Raw genomic sequence first — 25,002 nt, forward strand, 5'->3', positions numbered from 1 at the left:
AGTCATTGAGCTCTTCAGTAAGGCCATTCTACTGCCAATGTTTGTCTATGGAAATTGCATGGCTGGGTGTTCGTTTTTTATACGTCAGCAACGGGTGTGGCTGAAATAGCCGAACCCATTAATTTGAAGGTGTGTCCACATACTTTTGTATATATAGTGTATTTTTGTAGAAGCCTAGGCTATAGCCTACCTTTTTCTCTGTTGACATAATCTATCAGATTTCTCAATTGGGCAGATGCAGTGAGGAACAGCCCCCCTACCAGGATTGGCCGGCCCAGTTGAGTTCAAAGTCAAACGTGTCAGTTAACCAGCCTACTGAAGTTGCCGAAATGACCGGTAAAAAAATGTAAAGGTTGATGCAGAGAACAACAACAAAAAAAGCTCTCAAAGCCTGTGCAGCAAAATGTGGGCTACCAAATTAACAGGTGTTAATGTTTAAAAAAAGTTATGCTGGTGCTTTTGCCAGCTGAACTAAAGAAGTAAAAAGTGAGCAAGGATTGTGAGGGAAATGCTACTACACACTACACGAGCCGAGTCAAATTTGGATGATGAGGACCAAGAACGTGATTCTAGGCTCACAGACAGTTTAAACAGGGAATCTGCAGTTGCTCCATACATTTTTGGATTTAATGATATATATTGATTCTTGAAGAATATAACTTATAAATGCCTCATGAGCTTAGTTCAACCGTCATACCGCATCAGAGCTCAAAATATTAGCTTGTTTTACGCCCATATTTGTAAACAATGTAAATACAAACAAACACTGTATAGACTCAAAACATGGTTAAAACTATATTTTTGATATCATGGATGGGCAGTCCTTGCGTCCATGGCTTTGTCTATGAATTTGATAGTGGCTACATTTCTCTAGACCCATCCCTCAGCTTTTTACCAAAACAGAGGCGGGGTGCTATGTTATTGTTTCAATTAAGGATTCTTCTAGCTTTGTTTTGTGGCTATAAAGTGTTTATTTACATATACATTGTTTACAAACATTGGAGTAAAACAAGACAATATTTTGGGTTCTGATGGGATACAACATTTGAGCGGTTGGTGCCGGGGCTGGCGGTGTGATACAATAATGCCAGAGCAGTCCACCACTTGACGGTCGTCCCAAATTACCACGGCCATAAAGTCATAAACCCCGCCCATTTCTACAATTATCTTCTTAAAATCGGATTTTTAACCTAACCACAGTGCTAACATTATGCCTAACCTTAACGTAAGACCAGAAAGCCCATTTGTGTTTTCTTGAAGCGTTACGATATAGACTTTGTGGCTGTGCTATCAAGTGGAAACCCCACTGGTCAGAGGGAGGCAGGGCAAACACTGTGACAAGCATAGGCATAACGCAGTTCGTTACTTGCCATCTCTCCTCACCCTAGGTCGATATTTGCCATTCGGACCTACAGTCGTACAATAGAAAATACGCATTTACCAAGATGCCTAAGCCACTGACAGACCAGGAGAAGAGAAAGCAGATATCGGTGCGAGGGCTTGCAGGAGTGGAAAATGTTTCAGACCTCAAGACTAATTTTAATCGCCATCTCCACTTTACGCTCGTAAAGGACCGAAATGTGGCGACCAAAAGAGACTACTACTTCGCGTTGGCCAACACCGTACGCGACCATCTGGTTGGCCGATGGATCAGGACGCAGCAGCACTACTACGAGAAAGACCCCAAGGTAAGCGGTCGAGTTGCCGCAGTGACACAGTGTTCCCGTCCCATCGCAATCTTCCGCACATATTGCAGGCTTCGGCACGTAGGCCTGCGCCGCTGTCAGACTCCGGGTAAAGTGGGGAGGGGGTGGCTTTCCCAGGGAAATATCACTGCGCATTACGTGAAATTATGCTGAAATCTAGACTCTGCGCTTCAGACGCTAAAATTACATAAGTGTTATGCTCATAATATCAATTGAGGGGAATGTAGACTATTTCATCCTCAATGTGATTATGCAGGGAGAATGGTAAAGGAATGCCACATTCTACATTAAGCGCTCCATCAAAGCTCCTTGCCAGTTAGGCTACATAATGATATGTTGCATCTCTGGATGAGAAGACATTCAGTACATTTCTGTATATTATCTCATTCTTAATCACTGAGTTTATAAATAAACCGGAGACAGCATCCAAGATGGACGCCTGTCGTTTTCAACATAATCTACTCACGTTCGCATACTCTATTAAAAGAAAATGTCATCATATAAATTCAATACATTTTGAAGGATCTAAATTTAAATCTGTACATTTTTTAAGAATGTATAGATTTTTGTAACACAAAACATCACAAACACGCAAAAACAAAAACGCATACAGGGTTTTACATTCAAATACATCTAAAATGCTTAAAGCTGCAATATGTAACTTTTTGGACGACCCGACCAAATTCACATAACAATGTGAGTTATAGGTCTGTCATTCTCTTTGAAAGCAAGTCTAAGAAGTGGTAGATCTGTTCTATGTGCGCTATTTTTATGCTTCCTGTTCTTACGTTTTTGTGTCTTTTAATTTTCGGTTTTGTACACGAGCTACAATATTTTTGTTAATGGAATATATATTTCACAGCGGTTTAGTTACAATGATTCTCTACACTATACTTGCTTGTTTTGTCACATAAACTGAAATTAGGATAACTATTATAATTTCATCAACCAGGAAATGGCGGAGCGATTTCTGGATAGTGCATCTTTAAGAGTAGCAATAGATTTAATTACTTTCTTATTCTTACAGAGCATATTATTTAATGTGACAAAGTAATTATTTAATTCAACCTTTAAAAATATCGAATATTATTTGATATGTTCTTAAAGAAAGTCATTTTATGGATGTAATATTGAGCAAGAGTTATGAACAAATATACTTTGTTTTTCGGTTCATTAGTTCATTTGTTGAGCATCTTGGATTATTGAACACAAAAATAACATCATACATTTGCAGATTAATGTCTACCCAGAAAATAGTTACATACACACATTGGAAAAATAAATGTTACATTGATTCTGTCCAATTCTAGTGAATCTTTTTTTAAAAATGTCAACAATTTACTACCCGTAATGTGCTAGAAGCCTTGCTTAAGACTGATGTCCACTGGGGCTGATATGCTTGATCCATTTTTGCTGCAGATCTCTGCCCCCTTGATTGCTGAATCATTAACCCATATTTTTTACCTGCCAAATATATCTCCCCAAGGTTTGGATGGCGGCCCATGTACTCCCCGTTCACAAAGGTGGTGACCCTAAATAATTATCACCCAATTTCTTGCCTAGGTAAAATATTAGAATTCTTGATTATTTCTCAGCTAAGATCTTTCATATCTTTGAAATGTATTCTAAATGTACTGTACATCAGACAGGTTTTAGACCAGGTCATAGCACTATCTATGCTGCATCCCTAGTTATAAATGATTAACTGTATGGATAAAAGGCAACATTGTGCTGTCATCTTCATTGACCTGTCAAAGGCTTTCGATACTGTTGATCACTCACTGCTAATTCAAAGGCATTCCTCAATTGGCCTAGACCAGGCTGCATATAACTTGTTTAAAAGTGACTTGATAAATAGAACTCAATGTGTATCTACTGATGGTGTTACATCAGGTTTCCTCGACACTACGAAAGGTGTCCCGCAGGGTTCGATTCTGGGTCCTGTACTTTTTAATGTTTACATTAACAAAATTGACTTGTCTGTAAAAAAAAAGATGTAACCTGCACTTGCAGATAATACTGTTGGGTATGCTATTGCCCCCACAGTTGACCAGGCTCTATCTGAACTACAGTCTGTCTTCATTGTATTACAGAAAAACTTGATTGACCTGAAATTAGTATTGAATGCAGGTAAACAAAGTATATGTTGTTCTCTAGAGCGCATAAAAACAACTCTAATGATTTAAGCATATGTACTTTGGATGGTGTCTATATTGATCGTGTCCCTGCTTACAAAAATCTGGGCATCTGGATAGATGAAAAGCTGTCTTTTTTAAAGCATATTGATGAGTTAGTGAAGAAGCTGAGAATATAAATGGGCTTCTTCTATAGAAATACAGTGCATTTGGAAAGTATTCAGACCCCTTGACTTTTTCCACATTTTGTTACGTTACAGCCTTATTCTAAAATGTATTAAATTGTTTTTTAATTTAAGTAAAAAAAAACTTAAATATCACATTTACATAAGTATTCAGACCCTTTACTCAGTACTTTGTTGAAGCACCTTTGGCAGTGATTACAGCCTCAAGTCTTCTTGGGTATGACGCTACAAGCTTGGCACACTTGTATTTGGGGAGTTTCTCCCATTCTTCTCTGCAGATCCTCTCAAGCTCTGCCAGGTGGTATGGGGAGTGTCGCTGCACAGCTATTTTCAGGTCTCTTCAGAGATGTTCAATCGGGTTCAAGTCCGGGCTCTGGCTGGGCCACTCAAGGACATTCAGAGACTTATCCCGAAGCCGCTCCTGCGTTGTCTTGGCTGTGTGCTTAGGCTCGTTGTCCTGTTGGAAGGTGAACCTTCTCCCCAGTCTGAGGTCCTGAGTGCTCCGGAGGAGGTTTTCATCAAGGATATTTCTGTACTTTGCTCCGTTCATCTTTCCCTCGATCCTGACTAGTCTCCCAGTCCCTGCTGCTGAAAAACATCCCCACAGCATGACGCTGCCACCCCCATGCTTCACCGTAGGGATGGTGCCAAGTTTCCTCCAGATGTGACGCTTGGCATTCAGGCCAAAGAGTTCAATCTTGGTTTTATCAGACCAGAGAATCTGTTTTTTTCAAGTGGCTTCTGTCTGGCCATTCTGCCATAAAGGCCTGATTGGTGGAGTGCTGCAGAGATGGCTGTCCTTCTGGAAGATCCTCCCATCACCACAGAGGCACTCTGGAGCTCTGTCAGAGTGACCATCGGGTACTTGGTCACCTACCTGACCACGGCCCTTCTTCCCCGATTGCTCAGTTTGGCTGAGAAGCTAGCTCTAGGAACAGTCATGGTGGTTCCAAACTTATTCCATTTAAGAATGATGAAGGCCAATGTGTTCTTGGGGACCTTCAATGCTGCAAAAAAAGTTGGTACCCTTCCCCAGATCTGTGCCTCGACACAGTCATGTCTCGATACAGTCATGTCTCGGAGCTCTATGGACAAATTCTTTGACCTCATGGCTTGTTTCTTTTGCAAACATTTCTAAAATGCTGGTTTTGCTTTGTCATTATGGGGTATTGTGCGTAGATTGATGAGGAAAAAAACAATTTCATCCATTTTAGAATAAGGCTGTAATGTAACAAAATGTGAAAAGGTCAAGGTGTCTGAACACTTTTCGAATACACTGTATTATGTGACTTGTTAAGCAAATCTGTACTCCTGAACTTATTTAGGCTTGCCATAACAAAGGGGTTGAATACTTATTGACTCAAGACATTTCAGATATTCATTTTTTATTAATTTGTAAACATTTCTAAAAACATAATGACATTATGGGGTATTGTGTGTAGGCCAGTGACACAAAATCTCATTTTAATCAATTTTAAAATCAGGCTGTAACACAACAAAATGTGGAAAAAGTCAAGGGGTAAGAATACTTTCTGAAAGCACTGTGTGTACAAAATGATTGACAACCTTGATAAAGGCTGTATCACAACCGGCTGTGATTGGGAGTCCCATAGGTCCCAATTGGCCCAGCGTCGTCCGGGTTTGGCCGGTGTAAGCCGTCATTGTAAATAAGAATTTGTTCTTAACTGACTTGCCTAGTTAAATAAAATAAAAAATACAAATATAAAGATGAGCTATATTGTATGTTCCAAAAAATTGGGAAATTATATTATTTTAAACTAATACAATTGCTCAGAGAAAGCGATTTTGTTTAACAAGTAATACTTTTTTTTCTCAAATGTAGGGGTCAAAATGATTGACACCCCTCTTTTCAATACCTTTCAATACCTCACCATGCGAGGATAATGGCGCTGAGCCTTTTTCTAAAATATCTTATGAGTTGGAGAACACATTGGACACATTGAGAGGGATCTTAGACCATTCCTCCATACAGAATCTCCCAGATCCTTGATATAGTTTGTCTGCGCTTATGTACAGCTCTCTTCCATTCGAACCACAGGTTTTCAATGGGTTTCAAGTCCGGAGACTTAACAATTTCTTTGTGGAATTTGATGTGTGCTTGGGGTTATTGTCTCGCTGGAAGATCCACTTGCGGCCAAGTTTCATCCTCCTGATATCCGAAGTCTATGCCGTATTCTGAGGCCTTGAACCTCTTGCAAACTTTAGTTTAGTCCACTTTAGTGTTGTTTGTGAGATTCACAAAGTCCCCCAGCATGTAGGGCTCCACTGTCACACAGTCCACCACCTCACCCCGCCTCCAAGATCTGAAACACAACAACCAGCTGTCTAAACAGGAGGCAGGTTCACTTCCTCTGAAGATTTCTAAACATTGCTAGTGCATAACATTTGTCATTTAGCAGACGCTCCTAGGACCAGTGGAAGCAAAATAGCCCCATAACATCAAAGGTCCGTCACCATATTTGTAGGTAGTTATGGGTTTTGATTTTGCTCATGCATACCTACTGTAAAATATGGTGGTGGATCTTTGATGTTATGGGGCTTTTCTGCTTCCACTGGTCCTGGGGGCCTTGTTAAGGTCAACAGCATCGACGTTGTTGCCTCTGCCAGGAGGCTGAAAGTTGACCGCATGTGGATCTTCCAGCGAGACCATAACCCCAAGCACACATCAAAGTCCACACAGAAATTGTTAATCAATAGCAATATGCTAAATGCGCTTACATGAAAGAAGCTATGCAAATATAGCAACAAGATAACAATATGAATTTTAAAAGTGGGATGCAATTACTTGGCGTGATAGGCCAAAGTTAGAGCAGGCTAAATTGGCAGTGGCTATTAGTGTGGCATTATACTGTATGTGGGGTTGGCATTAAATCAAATTTTATTTGTCACATGCGCCGAATACAACAGGTGTAGACCTTACAGTGAAATGCTTACTTACAAGCCCTTAACAAACAATGCAGTTTTAAGAAAAAAGCAACAAAAAAAAGTAAGAGATACGAATAACAAATAATTAAAGAGCAGCCATAAATAACAATAGCGGGGCTATATACAGGGGGTACCAGTACAGAGTCAATGTGCGGGGGCACCGGTGTTGAGGTAATTGAGGTAATATGTACATGCGGTATGTACATGCGGTCGGAGGCTGAGCAGTTGCCATACCAGGCAGTGATGCAACCCGTCAGGATGCTCTCGATGGTGTAGCTTTATAACCTTTTGAGGATCTGAGGACCCATGCCAAATCTTTTCAGTCTCCTGAGGGAGAATAGGTTTTGTCGTGCTCTCTTCACGACTGTCTTGGTGTGCGTGGACCATGTTCGTTTGTTGGTGATGTGGACGCCAAGGAACTTGAAGCTCTCAACCTGCTCCACTACAGCCCGTCGATGAGAATGGGGGCGTGCTCGGTCCTTCTTTTCCTGTAGTCCACAATCATCTCCTTTGTCTTGATCACGTTGAGGGAGAAGTTGTTGTCCTTGCACCACACAGTCAGGTCTCTGACCTCGTCCTTATAGGCTGTCTCATCGTTGTCGGTGATCAGGCCAACCACTGTTGTGTCATCAGCAAACAATGATGGTGTTGGAGTCATGCCTGGCCGTGCAGTCATGAGTGAACAGGGAGTACAGGAGGGGACTGAGCAAGCACCCCTGAGGGGCCACCGTGTTGAGGATCAGCGTGGCGGATATGTTGTTACCTACCCTTACCACCTGGGGGGCGGTCCGTCAGGAAGTTCAGGATCCAGTTGCAGAGGGAGGTGTTTAGTCCCAGGGTCCTTAGCTTAGTGATGAGATTTGAGGGAGCTATGGTGTTGAACGCTGAGCTGTTGTCAATGAATAGCATTCTCACATAGGCATTACTTTTGTCCAGGTGTGAAAGGGCAGTGTGGTGTGCAATAGAGATTGCATCATCTGTGGATCTGTTGGGTTATGCAAAATGGAGTGGGTCTAGGGTTTCTGGGATAATGGTGTTGATGTGAGCCATGACCAGTCTTTCAAAGCCTTTCATGGCTACAGACGTGAGTGCCATGGGTTGGTAGTCATTTAGGCAGGTTACCTTAGTGTTTTGGGGCACAGGGACTATGGTGGTCTGCTTGAAACATGTTGGTATTACAGACTCAGACAGAGGCAGCTTTGTACACGTCTCTGTGTGTGGAGTAAAGGTGGTCTAGATTCCCCCCCCCCCTCTGGTTGCACATTTAACATGCTGATAGAAATTAAGTAAAACTGATTTAAGTTTCCCAGCATTAAAGTCCCCGGCCACTAGGAGCGCCACCTCTGGATGAGCATTTTCCTGTTTGCTTTTGTCGGTATACAGCTCATTGAGTGCGGTTTTAGTGCCACCCTCGGTCTGTGGTGGTATGTTGACAGCTACGAAAAATACAGATAGTGTGGTCTACAGCTTATCATGAGCTACTCTACCTCAGGCGAGCAAAACCTTGAGACGTCCTTAGATATTGTGCACCAGCTGTTGTTTACATAAATGCATAGGCCCCCACCCTGTGTCTTACCAGAGGCTGCTGTTCTGTCCTGCCGATAGAGTGTATAACCCGCCAGTTGTATGTTCTTAATGTCGGCGTTCAGCCATGTCCCGTTGGTTGGATAAACATGCTTTCAGTTCTTCCCATTTCTTTCCCCCAGCAATTGAACATTAGCTAGCAGGACGGAAAGCAAAGGCAGATTAGCCACTCGTCGCCTGATCCTCACAAGGCACCCTGATCTCTTTCCGCGAAATCTCAGTTTCCTTCTTCAGCGAATAACAGCGATCTGGGGAGTTTGTGTTATATCTCTCCCGTCCGACTCATTGAAGAAGAACTCTTCATACAGTTTGAGGTGAGCAATCGCAGTGCTGATGTCCAGAAGCTCTTTTTCAGTCATAAGAGACGTTAGCAGCAACATGATGGACAAAACAAGTTACGAACAACGCGAAAAAACAAACAGGATAGCATGGTTGGCTAAGAGCCAGTAAGATGGCAGCCTTCCCCTCCGGCACCATCGCCTAAACAATATGGTAGATAAAGTTAGTAGGCAAACACGCAAGCAGTATTAACTCAAAAGCAGGCCTTAATTCGCATAAAAAACAAGTGCACAAAAGTTGCAAAAAATTCCATGTCAATGAACAACTACATGTAGCATCAAGAGAACTAATCAATGAGTTTAAACTGCTTATGGCAGTAGGCCAGGCACGTGCACAGATAGGGGTCTACCTGTGCCTCCCACTTGGTCCTTTGCCGTCCCACTCGCCAAGTGCCCTTTTGGGTGGTGGTATAATTCTATTTTTGAATACAGTTTTTGGCATTGTTCTGAACCCACTGCCCGCAAGTCGTCATGACATCGTCAAGTTCGCCACCCTCTACCCCCACCCAGTCCGTTTGTTGCGCCTGTTGGTCTGGCCCGTACAGAGCTCGCACGCACAAAACAAGCTCTCAGTCTCATGGCAGAGTTAGATGTTCATCCACGTCTTCCAAACTTTTTGTATTTGCAGTTGCTCCAAACGTCAAATTTCAAAGCGTTTTTGTTGCTCCTGCTGCTCGTAAGTTTAGGCACTCATTCCAAATGGTTAAGGTAAGGGTTACGTTTTGGGATAGGGTTAAAACCAAAAACCGGCTTGCACGATGGGGATCGAACACACAACCTTCTGATCCAGAGTCATGGGACCACCCCCGTCCACAACACCCTAACAAAACCCAAGCCTACTTGATGGTAATAGCGCTCACTATTGCCCCAGTGGCCGGTTTTGAAGGCATTTCCCGACGTCCTTAGGACATGGATAGACGTCAATCTTGAACTACCTGGCTGCGCACGCTTTGCAGCTGTCCGGTATCCAAGTTTGAGATGTGGTCACCGGTCGAGGGTGTAGCTAGCTACCTAGTTTAAATATCAACAGTACTGCAACAGCAGCAAAACATTTGATTAACACTTGAATACACTTGATTTACATCATCAATATTCGGGTCTGGTTGGCTGATACACGCAGCAGAGAGAGGCAGAAAGAGAGAGGATCGGCTGCGTCAATGACCCCTCCGACTCAACTCCATCCCTCCAGTCGGGAGTTGGACATGTGTGTCAGGCCAGCAGCAACACAGACCACAATATACTAAAATATCCAAACAAGCCAGCCTGACATTTATCATGAGTTGAGAGATTATGAATATTACATTATTAAAGTTATTATTTAAAAATCGAAGAGCATTGAAGATGAAAAAACAATCAGTCAAAAAAAAAGGGGGGGGTTGCGCTCTTTTTACATTTTGAGCACCTGCACCCTGAAAAGGTCTGTGCAGGGCCATGCAGTAGGCCTGACTGGCATTACTAGTCATATAAACACCGTTCTGTTTATATTAACCGGCGTAAAGTCATAATCGACATAAGCAGGTCTCCTGCAACAGGGTGATCAAATGAAGACCCCGAGAACATATTTGACCAATACCTCCATGCCCCGTAAGAAATATAAATAACAATTTGTTTACACTAATCCTTAGTTCATAACCCCTGGTCATCGAGTTCAATTACATTTTTGGTATTCGTTCCATTTCTTATAATAATTTCTCATAATCAATCCATTCTTCCCAAAGTCTTCATGTTTACTAATGCATTAATAGCTGTAGTAATAGTAGTGACACCGCTATTAGTAATAGTAGCCATCCTGTTATTTAGAGTGTTTATGTAACCCCATCTCCACCAATGATTGGCATCTCCCTCCCTAGTCGCTCTAACCTTTTAGAAGGGACCACTAATGCGACTATTTTTAACAAGGGACTAGATGCCTTTGTCACTTTATCATGGTCACACTCAATGGGACAGTAGGGAGCTCTGTTTTCCATGTCCTCATTTGCATGCCCTCCTATTGTCGGAAAACCCCATTTGAAATGTCACAGGTCAATCGAAGTCTCGGGTGTCGTTCCCTCCTAGATTTTCATTTAGGATATCAAACACACCATCCTGATCAATTATGTTTTAGCACTTTATACAACGGGTGAGTCTAATCCTGAATGCTGATTGGTTAAAACCACATTACAGCCGGTGTCTATTCCACAAGTTATCACAGGCTAAATCTATGACGTTAAAATGCTTATTTACTCTGTTCCATCTGACTGTGCAATCCACTGTCTCAAAAGCATCTAGACATTATCTCACATTTATTTTAGAATAATATTTCATTTTCAACAGCAGAGATTTGTATAAAGCTTGCTGTCTGTCTCTCTGACATTTGCAACATTGTTTCAGTATTCAAATTCGATTTTCAGCTGTCCCATAGTAAAGAATGTGTCGGGAGTCGGGACGAGACAGACAGGCAGCCAGCGTTTCTCAGCCAGTCAAAATCATGACTCAGCTGGCATAATTTTTATAGATATATACAGGGCACGACAAAGCCTATTCCCCCTCAGGAAACTAAAAAGATTTGGCATGGGCCCTGAGATCCTCAAAAGGTTCTACAGCTGCAACATCGAGAGCATCCTGACTGGTTGCATCGCTGCCTGGTACGGCAATTGCTCGGCCTCCGACCGCAAGGCACTACAGAATTGTTCTTCTGAACAACAGTGTCCTGACGAGTGAGCGCACTTTCTATGTCAGGCAAAATCGTACCTCATTAGCTCATTGTTATGGATTTATCCAAATAAATGTCACTAGAAAACAGCTTAAACAAATGCAAATGCAGCTACTTAGCTGTTATTCTGGCTGCTTTGACGTGACTGTAAGTTAGCCGCAAGGGATAAGAATGATGCCAGCCAGTATGGCAATGGAACATTTGAAATGAACGACTGGGTCGCGTCCATAGATACAGAACAAAAAGACTGAACGACTGGGTTGCATCTCTGGCAACCGAACCGATAGAAAGAACGACCAGCTGGCTTGGGTAGCAACCTTAGATTTGTGGAAGGATGAAGGAAGGATGAAATAGTATGAATAAATTCATCAAAATAAAGTTTTTTTTATAAAAATATGTAAATCATTATTTAAAAATGATAGTAACCCATTGTATAAAAGCGATAATGCCCTCAAAGCCGGTGTTTGGAGGATATATTGGCACGGTTTGCCGGCCCTCAACTTCTTCTCGGGCCTAACAACACCCATGCCAATATATCCTCCAAACACCGGCTTCGAGGGCATTATAGCAGGGTAGCAGGGTAGCCTAGTGGTTAGAGCGTTGGACTAGCAACCGAAAGGTTGCAAGATTGAATCCCCGAGCTGACATGGTATACATCTGTCGTTCTGCCCCTGAACAAGGCAGTTAACCCACTGTTCCTATGCCGTAATTGAAAATAAGAATTTGTTCTTAACTGACTTGCCTAGTTAAATAAAGGTACTTAAAAAAAAAGTATTGACCTTAGAAATAATGAAGTGAAGAGGCATTTGCAACTAGAGGCAAAAAAACTCTAGTTCACCTTTACTCCACACACAGAGATGCGTACAAAGCTCTCCCTTGCCCTCCATTTAGCAAATGTGACCATATCTCAAACAGGAAGTACCAGTGACGCTCTCAATACGGTAGTGGTCCGATGAAGCAGAGCCTAACCTACAGAACTGTTTTGCTAGCACAGACTGGAATATGTTCCGGGCTCCATTAATAAGTGCCTCGAAGACGTCGTCCCCACAGTGACCGTACGTTCATATCCCAACCAGAAGCCATGGATTACAGGCAACAACCGCACTGAGCTAAAGGCTAGAGCTGACGATTTCAAAAACCGGGAGACTAATCTGGACGCTTATAAGAAATCACGATATGCCCTCCAACAAACCATCAAACAGACAAAGTGTCAATGCCTTTTATGCTCATTTCGAGCTGTTCCACAGAACTGTGTGATCACGCTCTCCGTAGTTTATGTGAGTAAGAGCTTTAAACAAGTTAACATTCACAAGGCCGCAGGGCCAGACGGATTACCAGGACGGCTACTCAGAGCATGTGCTGACCAGCTGGCTAGTGTCTTCATTGACATTTTCAACCTCTCCCTGACCCAGTCTGTAATAGCTACATGTTCCAAGAAGACCACCATAGTCCCTGTGCCCAAGAATGTCAAGGTAACATGCCTAAATGACTATCGCCCTTTAGCACTCACATCTCTAAAAATATAATGCTTTGAAATGCTGGTCATGGCTCACATCAACACCATCATCCCATACACTGGACCCACTTCAATTCGCATGCCGCCCCATCAGATCCATAGATGACGCAATCTCTATTGCACTCCACACTGCCCTTTCTCACCTGGACAAAAGGAACACCTATGTTAGAATGCTGTTCATTGACGTCAAGCTCAGCATTCAACTCCATAGTGCCCTCCAGGCTCATCACTCATCACTCTCCCTCTGACACTGGATCCTGGACTTCCTGATGGGCCGCTCCCGGGTGGTGAGGGTAGACAACAACACATCCACCACACTGACCCTCAACACGGGGCCCCTCAGGGGTGCATGCTTAGTCCGCTCCTGTACTCCCTGTTCACCCACGACTGCGTGTTTGTGCACGACTCCAACACCATCATTAAGACACGACAGTGGTAGGACTGATCACTGACGACGACGAGACAGCCTACAGGGAGGTCAGAGACCTGGCAGTGTGGTGCCAGGACAATAAGATCTCCCTCAACGTCAGCAAGACAAAGGAGCTACTCGTGGACTACAGGAAAAGGAGAAAAGGAGGGCCGATCAAACCCACATTCACATCGACGGGGCTGTAGTGGAGAAGGTCAAGCGCTTCAAGTTCCTCGGTTTGCACATTTACTAAGGACCTATCATGGTCCAAACACACCAACACAGTCGTGAAGAGGGAACGACAACACCTCTTCCCTCTCAGGAGGTTGAAAAGATTTGTCATGGACCCTCAGATCCTCAAAAAGGTCTACAGCTGCACCATTGAGTATGTTTACATGCACACTAATAATTCAATATTAAACTGATTATAGAAGAATGCCGAGTACGACATTAGTCATGTCAACATCTTACTCTGCTTATCTTAATCTGCATTAGGTCATAATCGAAGTAAGCATACGGCGAGCAATCTTTCAAATTATTAGAAGATGTAAACGGCTTAATCGACGTTCCAGTGGTGTATTTGATCTGCGCATGTGCCAGGCCAGTCCCGGGTAGCGCAAGCTTCCGTCTTATGTGCGAGTGAAGTGAGTTAGGAAAAACTGTAAGTATGCATCTTATAAATCGTTTTCACATACACACTTCATATGTCCCAACTCAGAACCAAATAGTCTTCGCAAAAATAACATGGTCACTGTGGTAGAACGTTTATTTTGAGTGCCCGATTTTCTGCATTTAACACAAGTCCCATCAGATGTGTCCATGTAAACAGGATTGTTAGGGACATCGTTCTTGCAAAGCATGTAAACGTTTTAAACTAACTCTTATATTAACCTGACTATCCACAATAACTGTATTATTATGTGCATGTAACCATGCCCATTGAGAGCATCTTGACTGGCTGCATCACCGCTTGGTATAGCAACTGCTTGACACCGCAAGGAGCAACAGAGGGTAGTGCGTACGGCTCGGTACATCACTGAGGCCGAGCTCCTTGCCATCCAGGACCTCTAAAGCAGGTGGAGTCAGAGGAAGGCCCTAAAAATTGTCAAAGACTCCAGCCACTCAAGTCATAGACTGTTCCCTCTGCTACCGCACGGCAAGCGGTACGAGGGCACCAAATCTGGGACCAAAAAGCTCCTGAACAGATTCTACCCCCAAGCCATAAGACGGCTGAACAGTTAACCAAATGGCTACACAGCTATTTGCATTGTCCCCCTTTTTTTGCACTGACATTCTTGAACTTGCTCTATGCACACTCACTGGACTCTACCAACACACTCACACATACTACACTCACACACTATATACGCTCACACAAACAAAACACAAACACTCACACACAGACACAATTTCACACTCTTCACATAGTCTGCTGCTACTCTGTTTATTATCTATCCTGATTGCCTAGTCACTTTTACCCTTACCTACATGTACAAATTACCTCAACTACCTCGTACCCCTGCACATTGACTCTGTTCTGGTACTCCTTACAGAGACTGGACTCTGTTTATCACGCGTCCTTGCGCTTTATTACAAATGCCAAGTCACTCACCCACCATTGCACCTTGTACCAAATGGTAGGTTGGACCTCACTTCATATGCACAGAAAGCTACATTTGTGTGTGTTCATCTACAAAGGCCTTTTGGGTAAACTTCCTCTTTACCTCTGTAGTCTGGTCTCCTTCACCACCAGCAGTTGTTGATTGTTGCTGCCTTCTTGGCCAGGTCTCCCTTGAAAAAGAGACCCCGGGTCTCAATGGGCTTTTCCTGGTTAAAAAAAAGTTAAATAAATAAAACAATAGAAACTCCTTGTATATAGCCTCGTTATTGTTTTTTTTATTGTGTTACTATTTCCTTTTTCTTCTTATTTGCTCATCTTTTCTTACTTTTTAACTCTACATTGTTGGGAATGGGCTCATACGTAAGCAATTCACGGTAAAGTCTACACCTGTTATATTTGGTGCATGTGACAAAAATGTATTTGATTTCATTGCATAGCTTCAGTGTGAGTTACATACCCCATACATTAATTGGAATCTGAATGAGAATATGATGTAAGAACCTGTATGTCCTCGGTGACGTTGTAGTAGGTGGAGACCAGCTGCAGAGAAATCCTATACGGACATAAGTTTAAAAAAACTGACACTGTTTGCAACACTCTTTACGTAGGTTATTGTGAGACCTTGGGATGAATCCAAGTGTGTTATAAAGAACTTTTATCTTTTGAAACAGTTGTTGGTGTACACTAGTGGTATTAATAGAGGCTTGTGAGTTAGTTGAACTCATTCCAATGCTCTCTCAGAAAGAGCTGTTGCTTGACGGGTCGCCCAAGTATAGCACTGCTGTTTTTGGCAACACCGGCTCTCCCCTCTTGGCTACAGCTGCCGCCTCTCTAGTAGAATTGGAGAGGCAGAGATGTTGCATTTCTCAGGGCAACCACATGGGGGCACACTACTGTTGGATGGCTGAAGGTGTGTTGAATGTAGAGGATATTCTGCACTGTACTGTATTGCATTAGCTTTCCTTGATGTACCTTCCTCTGTTGTTCCTCTCCAGCGTGTGTACTACCTGTCCCTGGAGTTCTACATGGGGCGCACCCTGCAGAATACCATGGTGAACCTGGCACTGGAGAATGCCTGTGACGAGGCCACCTATCAGGTGACTGACGGATAGGCCTTAGGGCCATAGGACCCTTCTGGACCATAACAGTGTCCCATCATAGTTACCTCAACCTAGTACCTTGTCTGTGACATACACTGTGGAGGGTATGAAACTGGCACATTGAACATTAATGACACTGGCAATGAGTGCTTTTTTTCACACTTCATGTAAGATTCAAGAATACTTTCTGATTTTATATAATAATTTCAGGTCCATGGCCCTACTCTGAGATTGAACGCTGCCCCCATCCCCTTGTATTCAGATGCTAAAGCTCGACTTATTATACTATTGTAGCTCTCATCCTCCCTCCATCCTAAAATGTATAATGGCTAATAAAGTACTATAAATCTGAACAATGTATCTTCGTCTTTTAACAGTTGGGTCTGGACATGGAGGAGCTGCAGGACATTGAGGAGGATGCCGGCCTGGGAAATGGTGGTCTTGGACGGCTCGCCGGTGAGTTTCTCCTCTCACTGGTTCTTCCCTGCAGAAATAGTGTAGCCAATGACAGTGATGCTCAGTCAGTGGTCAGGACAACCCTCACCTCATCTCTCCCTCCCCACCTGTGCTCTCAGCCTGCTTCCTAGATTCCATGGCGTCTCTGGGGCTGGCAGCTTACGGCTACGGCATCCGCTATGAGTTCGGCATCTTCAACCAGAAAATAGTCAATGGCTGGCAGGTATGACTGACTGGCAAAGTTGACCATATTTATGTACATGTCTGTGAGTGTATATGGTACTTTCCAGTGCTTGTTGGAGTCATGTGCTTTAGATGGTCCACTTATTTGATGAATCATTTCTCACATTTTCACATTTTTGTCATCTACTCACAGTAGAGTCATGATGCTGTATAATCAACTCATAGTTCATTGTAGTGACTGACATCTCTTCACAGGTGGAGGAGGCTGATGATTGGCTGCGCTACGGCAACCCCTGGGAGAAGGCCCGCCCTGAGTACATGCGACCCGTCCACTTCTATGGCCGAGTGGAGCACACCCCCGAAGGGGTGAAATGGGTTGACACACAGGTGAGAGGTCACATAGAAAGGATGCCACATAGAAAGAGTCACCATTGCCGACGTAACTAAACATTACATGACCCTGCTATGTTGACAGGTAGTGTTGGCCCTTCCTTATGACACCCCGGTCCCTGGCTACAGGAACAACGTTGTGAACACCATGAGACTGTGGTCTGCCAAGGCCCCATGTGATTTCAACCTGAAAGACTGTGAGTTACTTCTGGACTGTTTGGGCTTGTCTGGTTTACTGCTTGAACCTGCTGATTCAATTATGCATTACTTAACATCTTTACAACCTTTGTAATTATATTGTCAGTCATCTAATTCACCAGTCAGATTGTCAGGATTGGAGCTGGGAAAAACAGTATAGTGCAAGGCATTTTAAATGGATGATGTGGCCAGAAGTTTTTCTTCCATTCTACAGTCAATGTTGGTGGCTACATTCAGGCTGTGCTGGACAGGAACTTGGCTGAGAACATCTCCCGTGTCCTCTACCCTAATGACAACGTGAGTAGAACCCAGTGTTTATGTAACCTTTTATTTAACCAGCCAGCAATGCACTGTTATGAGGAATTGATAATAAACAAGTGTGATGGACTGTGGATCTGTGTTTGACCCCAGTTCTTCGAGGGCAAGGAGCTGCGTCTGAAGCAGGAGTACTTTGTGGTGGCGGCCACTCTGCAGGACATCGTCCGTCGCTTCAAGTCCTCCAAGTTTGGCTCCACCGAGGTTGTGCGTGTGGACCTGTCCACCCTACCTGACAAGGTAAGCTAGATACAATAGATATCCTTAGCGTCCTAGACTATGTTGTAACCGGACGATATGTATCAAAGCACCATACACTCTCTAAATGTCTTCGTTCATTGACCACTTTACGGTACTATGCCAAAGACACAATGGCGGAGTGTGAGACTATATGCAAAAGTTTCCTTCCCTAACTGCATTGTATCTATTGTGCTGATGTCCTCTCTCTTGCCTATATTGTAGGTGGCCATCCAGCTGAACGACACCCACCCTGCCATGGCCATCCCTGAGCTGATGAGGATCCTGTTGGACACGGAGCACCAGACATGGGAGAAGGTATAGTGCTGGTCCCCCTGCTTAAGCAAAAGTGTTGCACAAAAAATAGAAGTGTAAAGAGTACTCACCACAAAAAGGGGAATGCTCCCAGAGATCTTTATATAATGACGAGATGCTCATGTCTCTGCCCTGACAGTGGGAGTCGTTGTCCCAAAGGCGGGAAGGCAGGTCACAAGCTTAGGTCTAAAATAAGCCAATAGAAACACATTGGGCTTATTTTGGACAGATTTTGGCAAGAGTGAAACCTTTCGCTTAGCCTCTTCCTCTCCGATGCCCCTAAATTGATTGACCAAACATTCACTAAGACAATTTCCTTCTACATGCATCTTTGTGTTTTCCCCCTCTCTCAGGCCTGGGACATCGTTACGCGTACATGTGCCTACACCAACCATACAGTCTTGCCTGAGGCCCTGGAGCGCTGGCCCATCGACCTGTTCCAAAACCTTCTGCCCAGACACCTGGAGATCATCTTCGAGATTAACCGACGCCACCTGGAGGTAGAGAGAGGAAGAGGGCGGGAGGGAGGGGGGTGGAGTGGGAGAAAGAAAGAGAGAGAGAGTGAGAGAGACATCCAAATGATCACTCCATATTACAGTGTGGGTCAAATAATAAAGGCATGGATCTTAAAACCACCAGACTGTACGATTTTAGCCGTCTTATGCCATGATTTTGCAGTCTCAGACAAAATGTCCACATCATGGGCAAATTCTTAGGTCGTAAACGATTGTCGGACATCTTGGCTCATTCAGTGTGACAGGGTCTAGGTTTGCCAATTAAGTACCATTACGTGTGGTCGTAGGCTCCAACAAAGTTCTGTCAGTGTCTGAAATGTTGAGCCTTTATCGTATAGTGTGGCTGATGTTACGAGCCGATCCTGGTGACTGACCTCAGCCACAAGGCACCTGACGATTATTGTGAATAGTCAGATTAATATAACAGTTTGTTTTAAACATTTTCAGGCTTTGAAAGAAGAGTGATGTCCCTTATAATCTAGTTTATGTGATACATCTGAAATCGGGCTACCTGGTGGGATTTTGATAAGTGTACAAAATCAGCAATCAAAATAAATGTTCATGTTCTTTTGGGGAAGCCTATTTAATTCTGAGTTCGGACACCAAAAGAATGCAGGCACCTGCTCGTCGAACATCTCATTCGAAAGTCATGGGCATTAATATGGAGTTGGTCCCCCCCTGTGCTGCTATAACAGCCTCCACTCTTCTGGGAAGGCTTTCCACTACATGTTGGAACATTGCTGCGGGCACTTGCTTCCATTCAGCCACAAGAGAATAGTGAGGTTGGGAACTGATGTTGGGCGATGAGGCCTGGCTCACAGTCAGAGTTCTGAATCCTCAGAAAGGTGTTCTATGAGGTTGAGGTCAGGGGCTCTGTGCAGGCCTGTCAAATTCTTCCACACCGATCTCGACAAACCATTTCTGTAGGGACCTCACGTTGTGCACGGGGGCATTGTCATGCTGAAACAGGAAAGGGCCTTCCCCAAACTGTTACCACAAATGTAGAAGCACAGAATCGTCTAGAATGTCATTGTATGCTGTAGCGTTAAGATTTCCCTTCACTGGATCTAAGGGGCCTAGCCCGTACCATGAAAAACAGCCCCAGACCATTATTCCTCCTCCACCAAACTTTTCTGTTGGCACTATGCATTCGGACAGGTAGCGTTATCCTGGCATCCGCCAAACCCAGATTTCTCCATCGGACTGCCAGGTGGGTAAGCGTGATTCATCACTCCAGAGAATGCGTTTACACGGCTCCAGAGTTCAATGGCGGCGAGCTTTACACCACTCCAGCCGACGCCTGACATTGCGCATGGTGATCTTAGGCTTGTGTGTGGCTGCTCGGCCATGGAAACCCATTTCATGAAGCTCCCGACCGAACTGTTCTTGTGTTGACGTTGCTTCCAGAGGCAGTTTGGAACTCAGTAGTGAGTGTTACAACGGAGATCAAACGTTTTTTACGTTCTACGTGCTTCAGCACTCGGCGGTCCCGTTCTGTGAGCTAGACATTTCCACTTTACAATAAAAGCACTTACAGTTGACCGGGGCAGCTCTAGCAGGGTAGAAATTTGACAAACTGACTTGTTGGAAAGGTGGCATGCTATGACGGTGCCACGTTGAAAGTCACTAAGCTCTTCGGTAAGGGCCATTCTACTGCCAATGTTTGTCTATGGAGATTGCATGTCTTTGTGCTGTATTTTATACACCTGTCAGCAACGGGTGTGGCTGAAATAGCCAAATCCACTAATTTGAAGGGGCGTCTACATACTTATGTATATATAGTGTATATGTGTATGTGAAAACTATTTCTAAAATGCATATTTTGTTGTTCCGAACTCACTTCACTCGCACATAATCATAGAGTGAGGCTTGTGCCGCTGGTGCTGGCACATGTGCAGATCAAATAAACCATTGCAGTTGACGTAGCCTATGTCAGCTGATGTAGCCTCGCAAGCCAATCGCAGAATGTGACTACAGAACTGGAGTAGATTGTACAATCTGTCCAGGTTGACATCAAGATCTAATTTGGGAACACCACACAGTGTGACGTGATGAAAGACTCAATCCGACGTACCGTCTGCAGAGCCTTTTAGAGGGATTAAAAGTTAGATACAGTCCAAAACATGCCTCAACATTTTATGTGCTAGCATCTCTCGCTAAAGGGCCGTACAAATACTATAAAATCCTTTGTCCCTCCTCCCTCAGCGCATTGCTAACCTTTACCCTGGGGACGATGACCGTCTGCGCCGCATGTCCCTGGTGGAGGAGGGCGACCAGAAGAAGATCAACATGGCCCACCTGTGCATCGTGGGCTCCCACGCCGTCAACGGAGTGGCCCGCATCCACTCGGACATCATCAAGGCCACTCTGTACAAAAAAAACGTTGTTTTATTTTGACGTTAGCTATACTGTACTTTGCTATCCCATTGGTCAATGAGATGTAGAGGGGCATTTGATCATTCGTTCATTGTGTCCACAGGTTCAAGGACTTCTACGAGGTGGACCCCCACAAGTTCCAGAACAAGACCAATGGCATCACACCCCGACGCTGGCTGGTCATGTGCAATCCTGGACTGGCTGAAGTCATTGCAGAGGTATGTGGCGGAGTATACAGCCAAAGCGAAGTAAGAGTGGCTTTGACAGTAGTGTTTGAGAGAATTCTTCTAAACATGGGTATTTTTGAATGTGCAGAGGATCGGTGAGGATTACATCCGCGATCTGGACCAACTGAAGAATTTGCTGGAGTTTGTGGACGACGACTCTTTGATTCGGGACGTCGCCAAGGTCAAACAGGTCAGAACGCAACAGTCTCTTTTCATATGTTGCCGTTGTCATTTCAGTCAACATCTCAGTCGGAGACGATGACTCTCACTCCTCCTGACACCTGTTTCTATCTGTAGGAGAACAAGCTGAAGTTTTCTGCCTATCTCGAGGAGCACTACAAGGTGAAGATCAACCCCAACTCCATGTTCGACGTTCAAGTCAAGAGGATCCACGAGTACAAGAGGCAGCTGCTCAACTGCCTGCACATCATCACTCTCTACAACCGTGAGTTGTACTCCATTCTTTCACAGCTCTACTGAGAGACATTATTCAGTAAACCAAGTTCGTCTGTCTTCTTTTTCAATCAGGCATCAAGAAGGAGCCCAACAAGGATTGGACCCCCAGGACTATCATGATTGGAGGAAAGGTGAGTAGCAATTAAAGTGTGATTACATTACAAAGGATACACAGTGTATTGTAAAAGTCTTAGTCATAGATATATTTTGTTAGCCTGGTCCTACATCTGTTTGAGCTGTCTTGCCAACTCCTATGGAGACAGCGACTATAGTTTAAGACAACACAAACAGATCTGGGACCAGGCTAATCTTTTGAGCTACCCTGTATGAGATTTTGGCATCCATGTGCTTCCATATGTTTTTCTAAATTTTTCCCAGGCTGCCCCTGGTTACCACACTGCTAAGCTGATCATCAGGCTGATCACGGCCATTGGAGATATTGTCAACCAGGACGAGGTGGTGGGCGACCGTCTCAAAGTCATCTTCCTGGAGAACTACAAGGTCACTCTGGCCGAGAAAAGTAAAAAAGTCACATACTTGTTGGTTTCTTTCTTTATGCGCCCATAGGAGCTAAGTAACCCTCCACGTCTTCCTTCTTCGTTTCAGACTTCGCGCTAGCTAGCGCCGCCAAATTTTGTTAAAGGTTCTAAGACACATCTTTCTCTGCCTGGTCTCATCTCTCTATTTCTGTTTATCCCTGTCTCTCTCTCTCCCTCCCCATCTCTCTTTCTCTCTCTCCCAGTCATCCCTGCGTCCGATCTATCTGAGCAGATCTCCACAGCTGGCACAGAGGCGTCTGGAACTGGCAACATGAAGTTCATGCTGAACGGAGCGCTCACCATCGGCACAATGGACGGAGCCAACGTAGAGATGGCTGAGGAGGCCGGGGAGGAGAACCTCTTCATCTTTGGTATGAGGGTGGATGACGTGGACGCCATGGACAAGAGCGGGTAAGACAGTGGGGGGTGTGAGTGGGTCAAAGAGGTTCTGGTTAGGGATGGTGGAGAAGTCAAAAAGATTGGCATTGGATGATGGCTATGGAGAGAACTTTTGGATGACATTGAAGGATGCTTACTTGGTAAAGTTTGGTGGAGAAGCCAAGACGTTTGGAATGGTGAAGGATGGAACTGAAGCAGATTTTTTGGGGGGGATGACTTGGAAATTATGATAGATGGAAAAATGACATAATGGAAAAATATGTTTTATCTTCTTTATAAATGTATCCTCTTCTTTATTAATTTATCTATCTTCCAGATATGATGCCATGGAGTACTACAATCGCATCCCTGAGCTGAAGCAGGCCATGGACCAGATCGCTGGTGGATACTTCAGCCCCGACCAGCATGACCTCTTCAAGGACATTGTCAACATGCTACTGCATCATGACAGGTGGGGTAAAAAGCTGAGTCACCGAAAGAATACCCAAATGCTGACACACTGTACTCAACTGATACACACGCAGCCACACAATGTCTAACCGAGCATGATGTTTGTGTTGCAGATTCAAGGTGTTCGCTGACTACGAAGCCTACATCAAATGTCAGGACAAAGTCAGTGCTCTCTACAAGGTCAGTTTTTCATAGACTATCATTTTATTTTTTCTTAATTTCTTTCTTTTTTTGTAAAGTGTGTTAAGACCTGTTTAAATGCACTGTAAATAAAAGGTGACTGGACTATTCGCCTGTCAATTCTAAGAGTTTTTCCACATACATAACATAACAGTATTCCTTCCTTCTGCAATGGTTTTAATTCCCATCTCTTCCAATCCATCCCAACAGAACCCCAAAGAATGGACCAAGATGGTGATCCACAACATCGCCGGTTGTGGTAAATTCTCTAGCGACCGCACCATCTCCCAGTACGCCCGGGAGATCTGGGGCATGGAGCCCAGCCTGGAAAGGATCCCTGCCCCAGACGATCCTCGCCAATAAGCCCCAGCCCGAAAACCAGCCTCAGGCTTGTCCACATTCCCAACCTCTGTTTTTCCCACAGCCCCCAACTTCTGCCTTTACCTCTGGCTATTCCACAAAAAATGAAATGTTAACTTGAGAAATGGGTTAGAAACCTGAAATCTCCCCTATAATTAGTACTGTTTCATTGTGTTATTTAATTGTGGTCAGTATTAGTTAATCATTGACTATAGCAACCCCCTGTCCAGCTATGTGATGGCCAATAACCTGATACCACTTTTAACCACAACGTTCAGTATTCATTTTCAATGGGCTGAATCAAAATCAGCATTCACTTTCTCAATGCATGGCTGTGCAACATCAGTAACACTGTTCACCATCGTTTAAGACAATTTGGCCAGAGAATACACCCTTTAACAGTCATTGGGGTCAACAAGTAGCTGGAAACCTCAACACTGTGTAATGGTACCAAAACCATGTCTTCCAAGGATGAGACAAGGGTTAACATTAGAGTGGCTTATCATAATACAGTATTGAAAATATGCATGGTCTTCTCACATAGACACTGTGATTCTACACTACAGCGTTGGCCTGCCAATGACCACCTCTTTATTCATATCTGCACCAAATAACGAATCAGGTTCAATGGACTAGGTTGACGTGCTCATGTTTTGGCTAGCCCCCACACAATGCTTATTACACAAATACTTTCTGCTATAAGCTGTGTTTTGTTTAGCATGATCCCATCAGTATATCCTCAAAACGTTGTTCCAGTGTCGAAAATGATGATCCTTCATTTAGTGCAACAAACTAAGCCTTCTCTCCTCCACCTTCTCTGCCTAATACCTCTATGATTGACTATAAAGCTGCCTTAACTAAGCTGTGTGTGTAGTTGTACGGCCTAAAGTGAGCCCGTGAACACCTTGACTGCTCACGTAAGCAGCTCGTTTTTTATGTTAAAATGAATAACAATTTCTGGTACAATAGTATTTTTCAGTGTTTGGAAGTCTTGGACTTAAAGTTAAGATTATACTAGTAATTGAGTGTGTAGGGTTGATGTAAATTGCACTTTCCATTAGTTTATTAATGTTTATCTTCCTTTAGGGAGAGTCTGAAAAGCACTGAAAGCTTCAAAACCCTGCATTCTCTTGTTAATGTGAAACAATCGTCAATAAAGGAGACAAAGTTACAA

The 25,002-nt window shown here is 43.9% G+C and overlaps 1 protein-coding gene across 1 annotated transcript; it reads left to right on the forward strand.

Moving 5' to 3' along the window:
* Positions 1–1,312: 1,312 nt before the first annotated feature.
* LOC139561912 (glycogen phosphorylase, muscle form-like) lies at positions 1,313–25,002 on the forward strand. Its single transcript, XM_071379331.1, has 20 exons — positions 1,313–1,688; positions 16,128–16,229; positions 16,610–16,688; positions 16,808–16,911; positions 17,127–17,258; positions 17,347–17,458; positions 17,674–17,756; positions 17,871–18,014; positions 18,237–18,329; positions 18,680–18,826; positions 21,047–21,210; positions 21,321–21,435; positions 21,533–21,634; positions 21,742–21,889; positions 21,973–22,031; positions 22,279–22,420; positions 22,643–22,850; positions 23,155–23,289; positions 23,402–23,468; positions 23,679–25,002. Exons 1-20 carry the CDS (start codon positions 1,446–1,448, stop codon positions 23,829–23,831), a joined length of 2,532 nt encoding a protein of 843 aa, XP_071235432.1. The 5' UTR covers positions 1,313–1,445; the 3' UTR covers positions 23,832–25,002.

The sequence above is a fragment of the Salvelinus alpinus genome, chromosome 31 (assembly GCF_045679555.1).
Source record: "Salvelinus alpinus chromosome 31, SLU_Salpinus.1, whole genome shotgun sequence".
In the NCBI taxonomy this organism is placed as follows: Eukaryota; Metazoa; Chordata; class Actinopteri; order Salmoniformes; family Salmonidae; genus Salvelinus; species Salvelinus alpinus.

Excerpts from the sequence above, each read along its gene's own strand:
- LOC139561912 (XM_071379331.1), top strand. The coding sequence starts at position 1,446 with ATGCCTAAGCCACTGACAGACCAGGAGAAGAGAAAGCAGATATCGGTG. Across the intron at positions 18,015-18,236 it reads TGTCCACCCTACCTGACAAG|GTGGCCATCCAGCTGAACGA; the intron begins GTAAGCTAGATA and ends CCTATATTGTAG. Across the intron at positions 23,290-23,401 it reads ATGCTACTGCATCATGACAG|ATTCAAGGTGTTCGCTGACT; the intron begins GTGGGGTAAAAA and ends TTTGTGTTGCAG.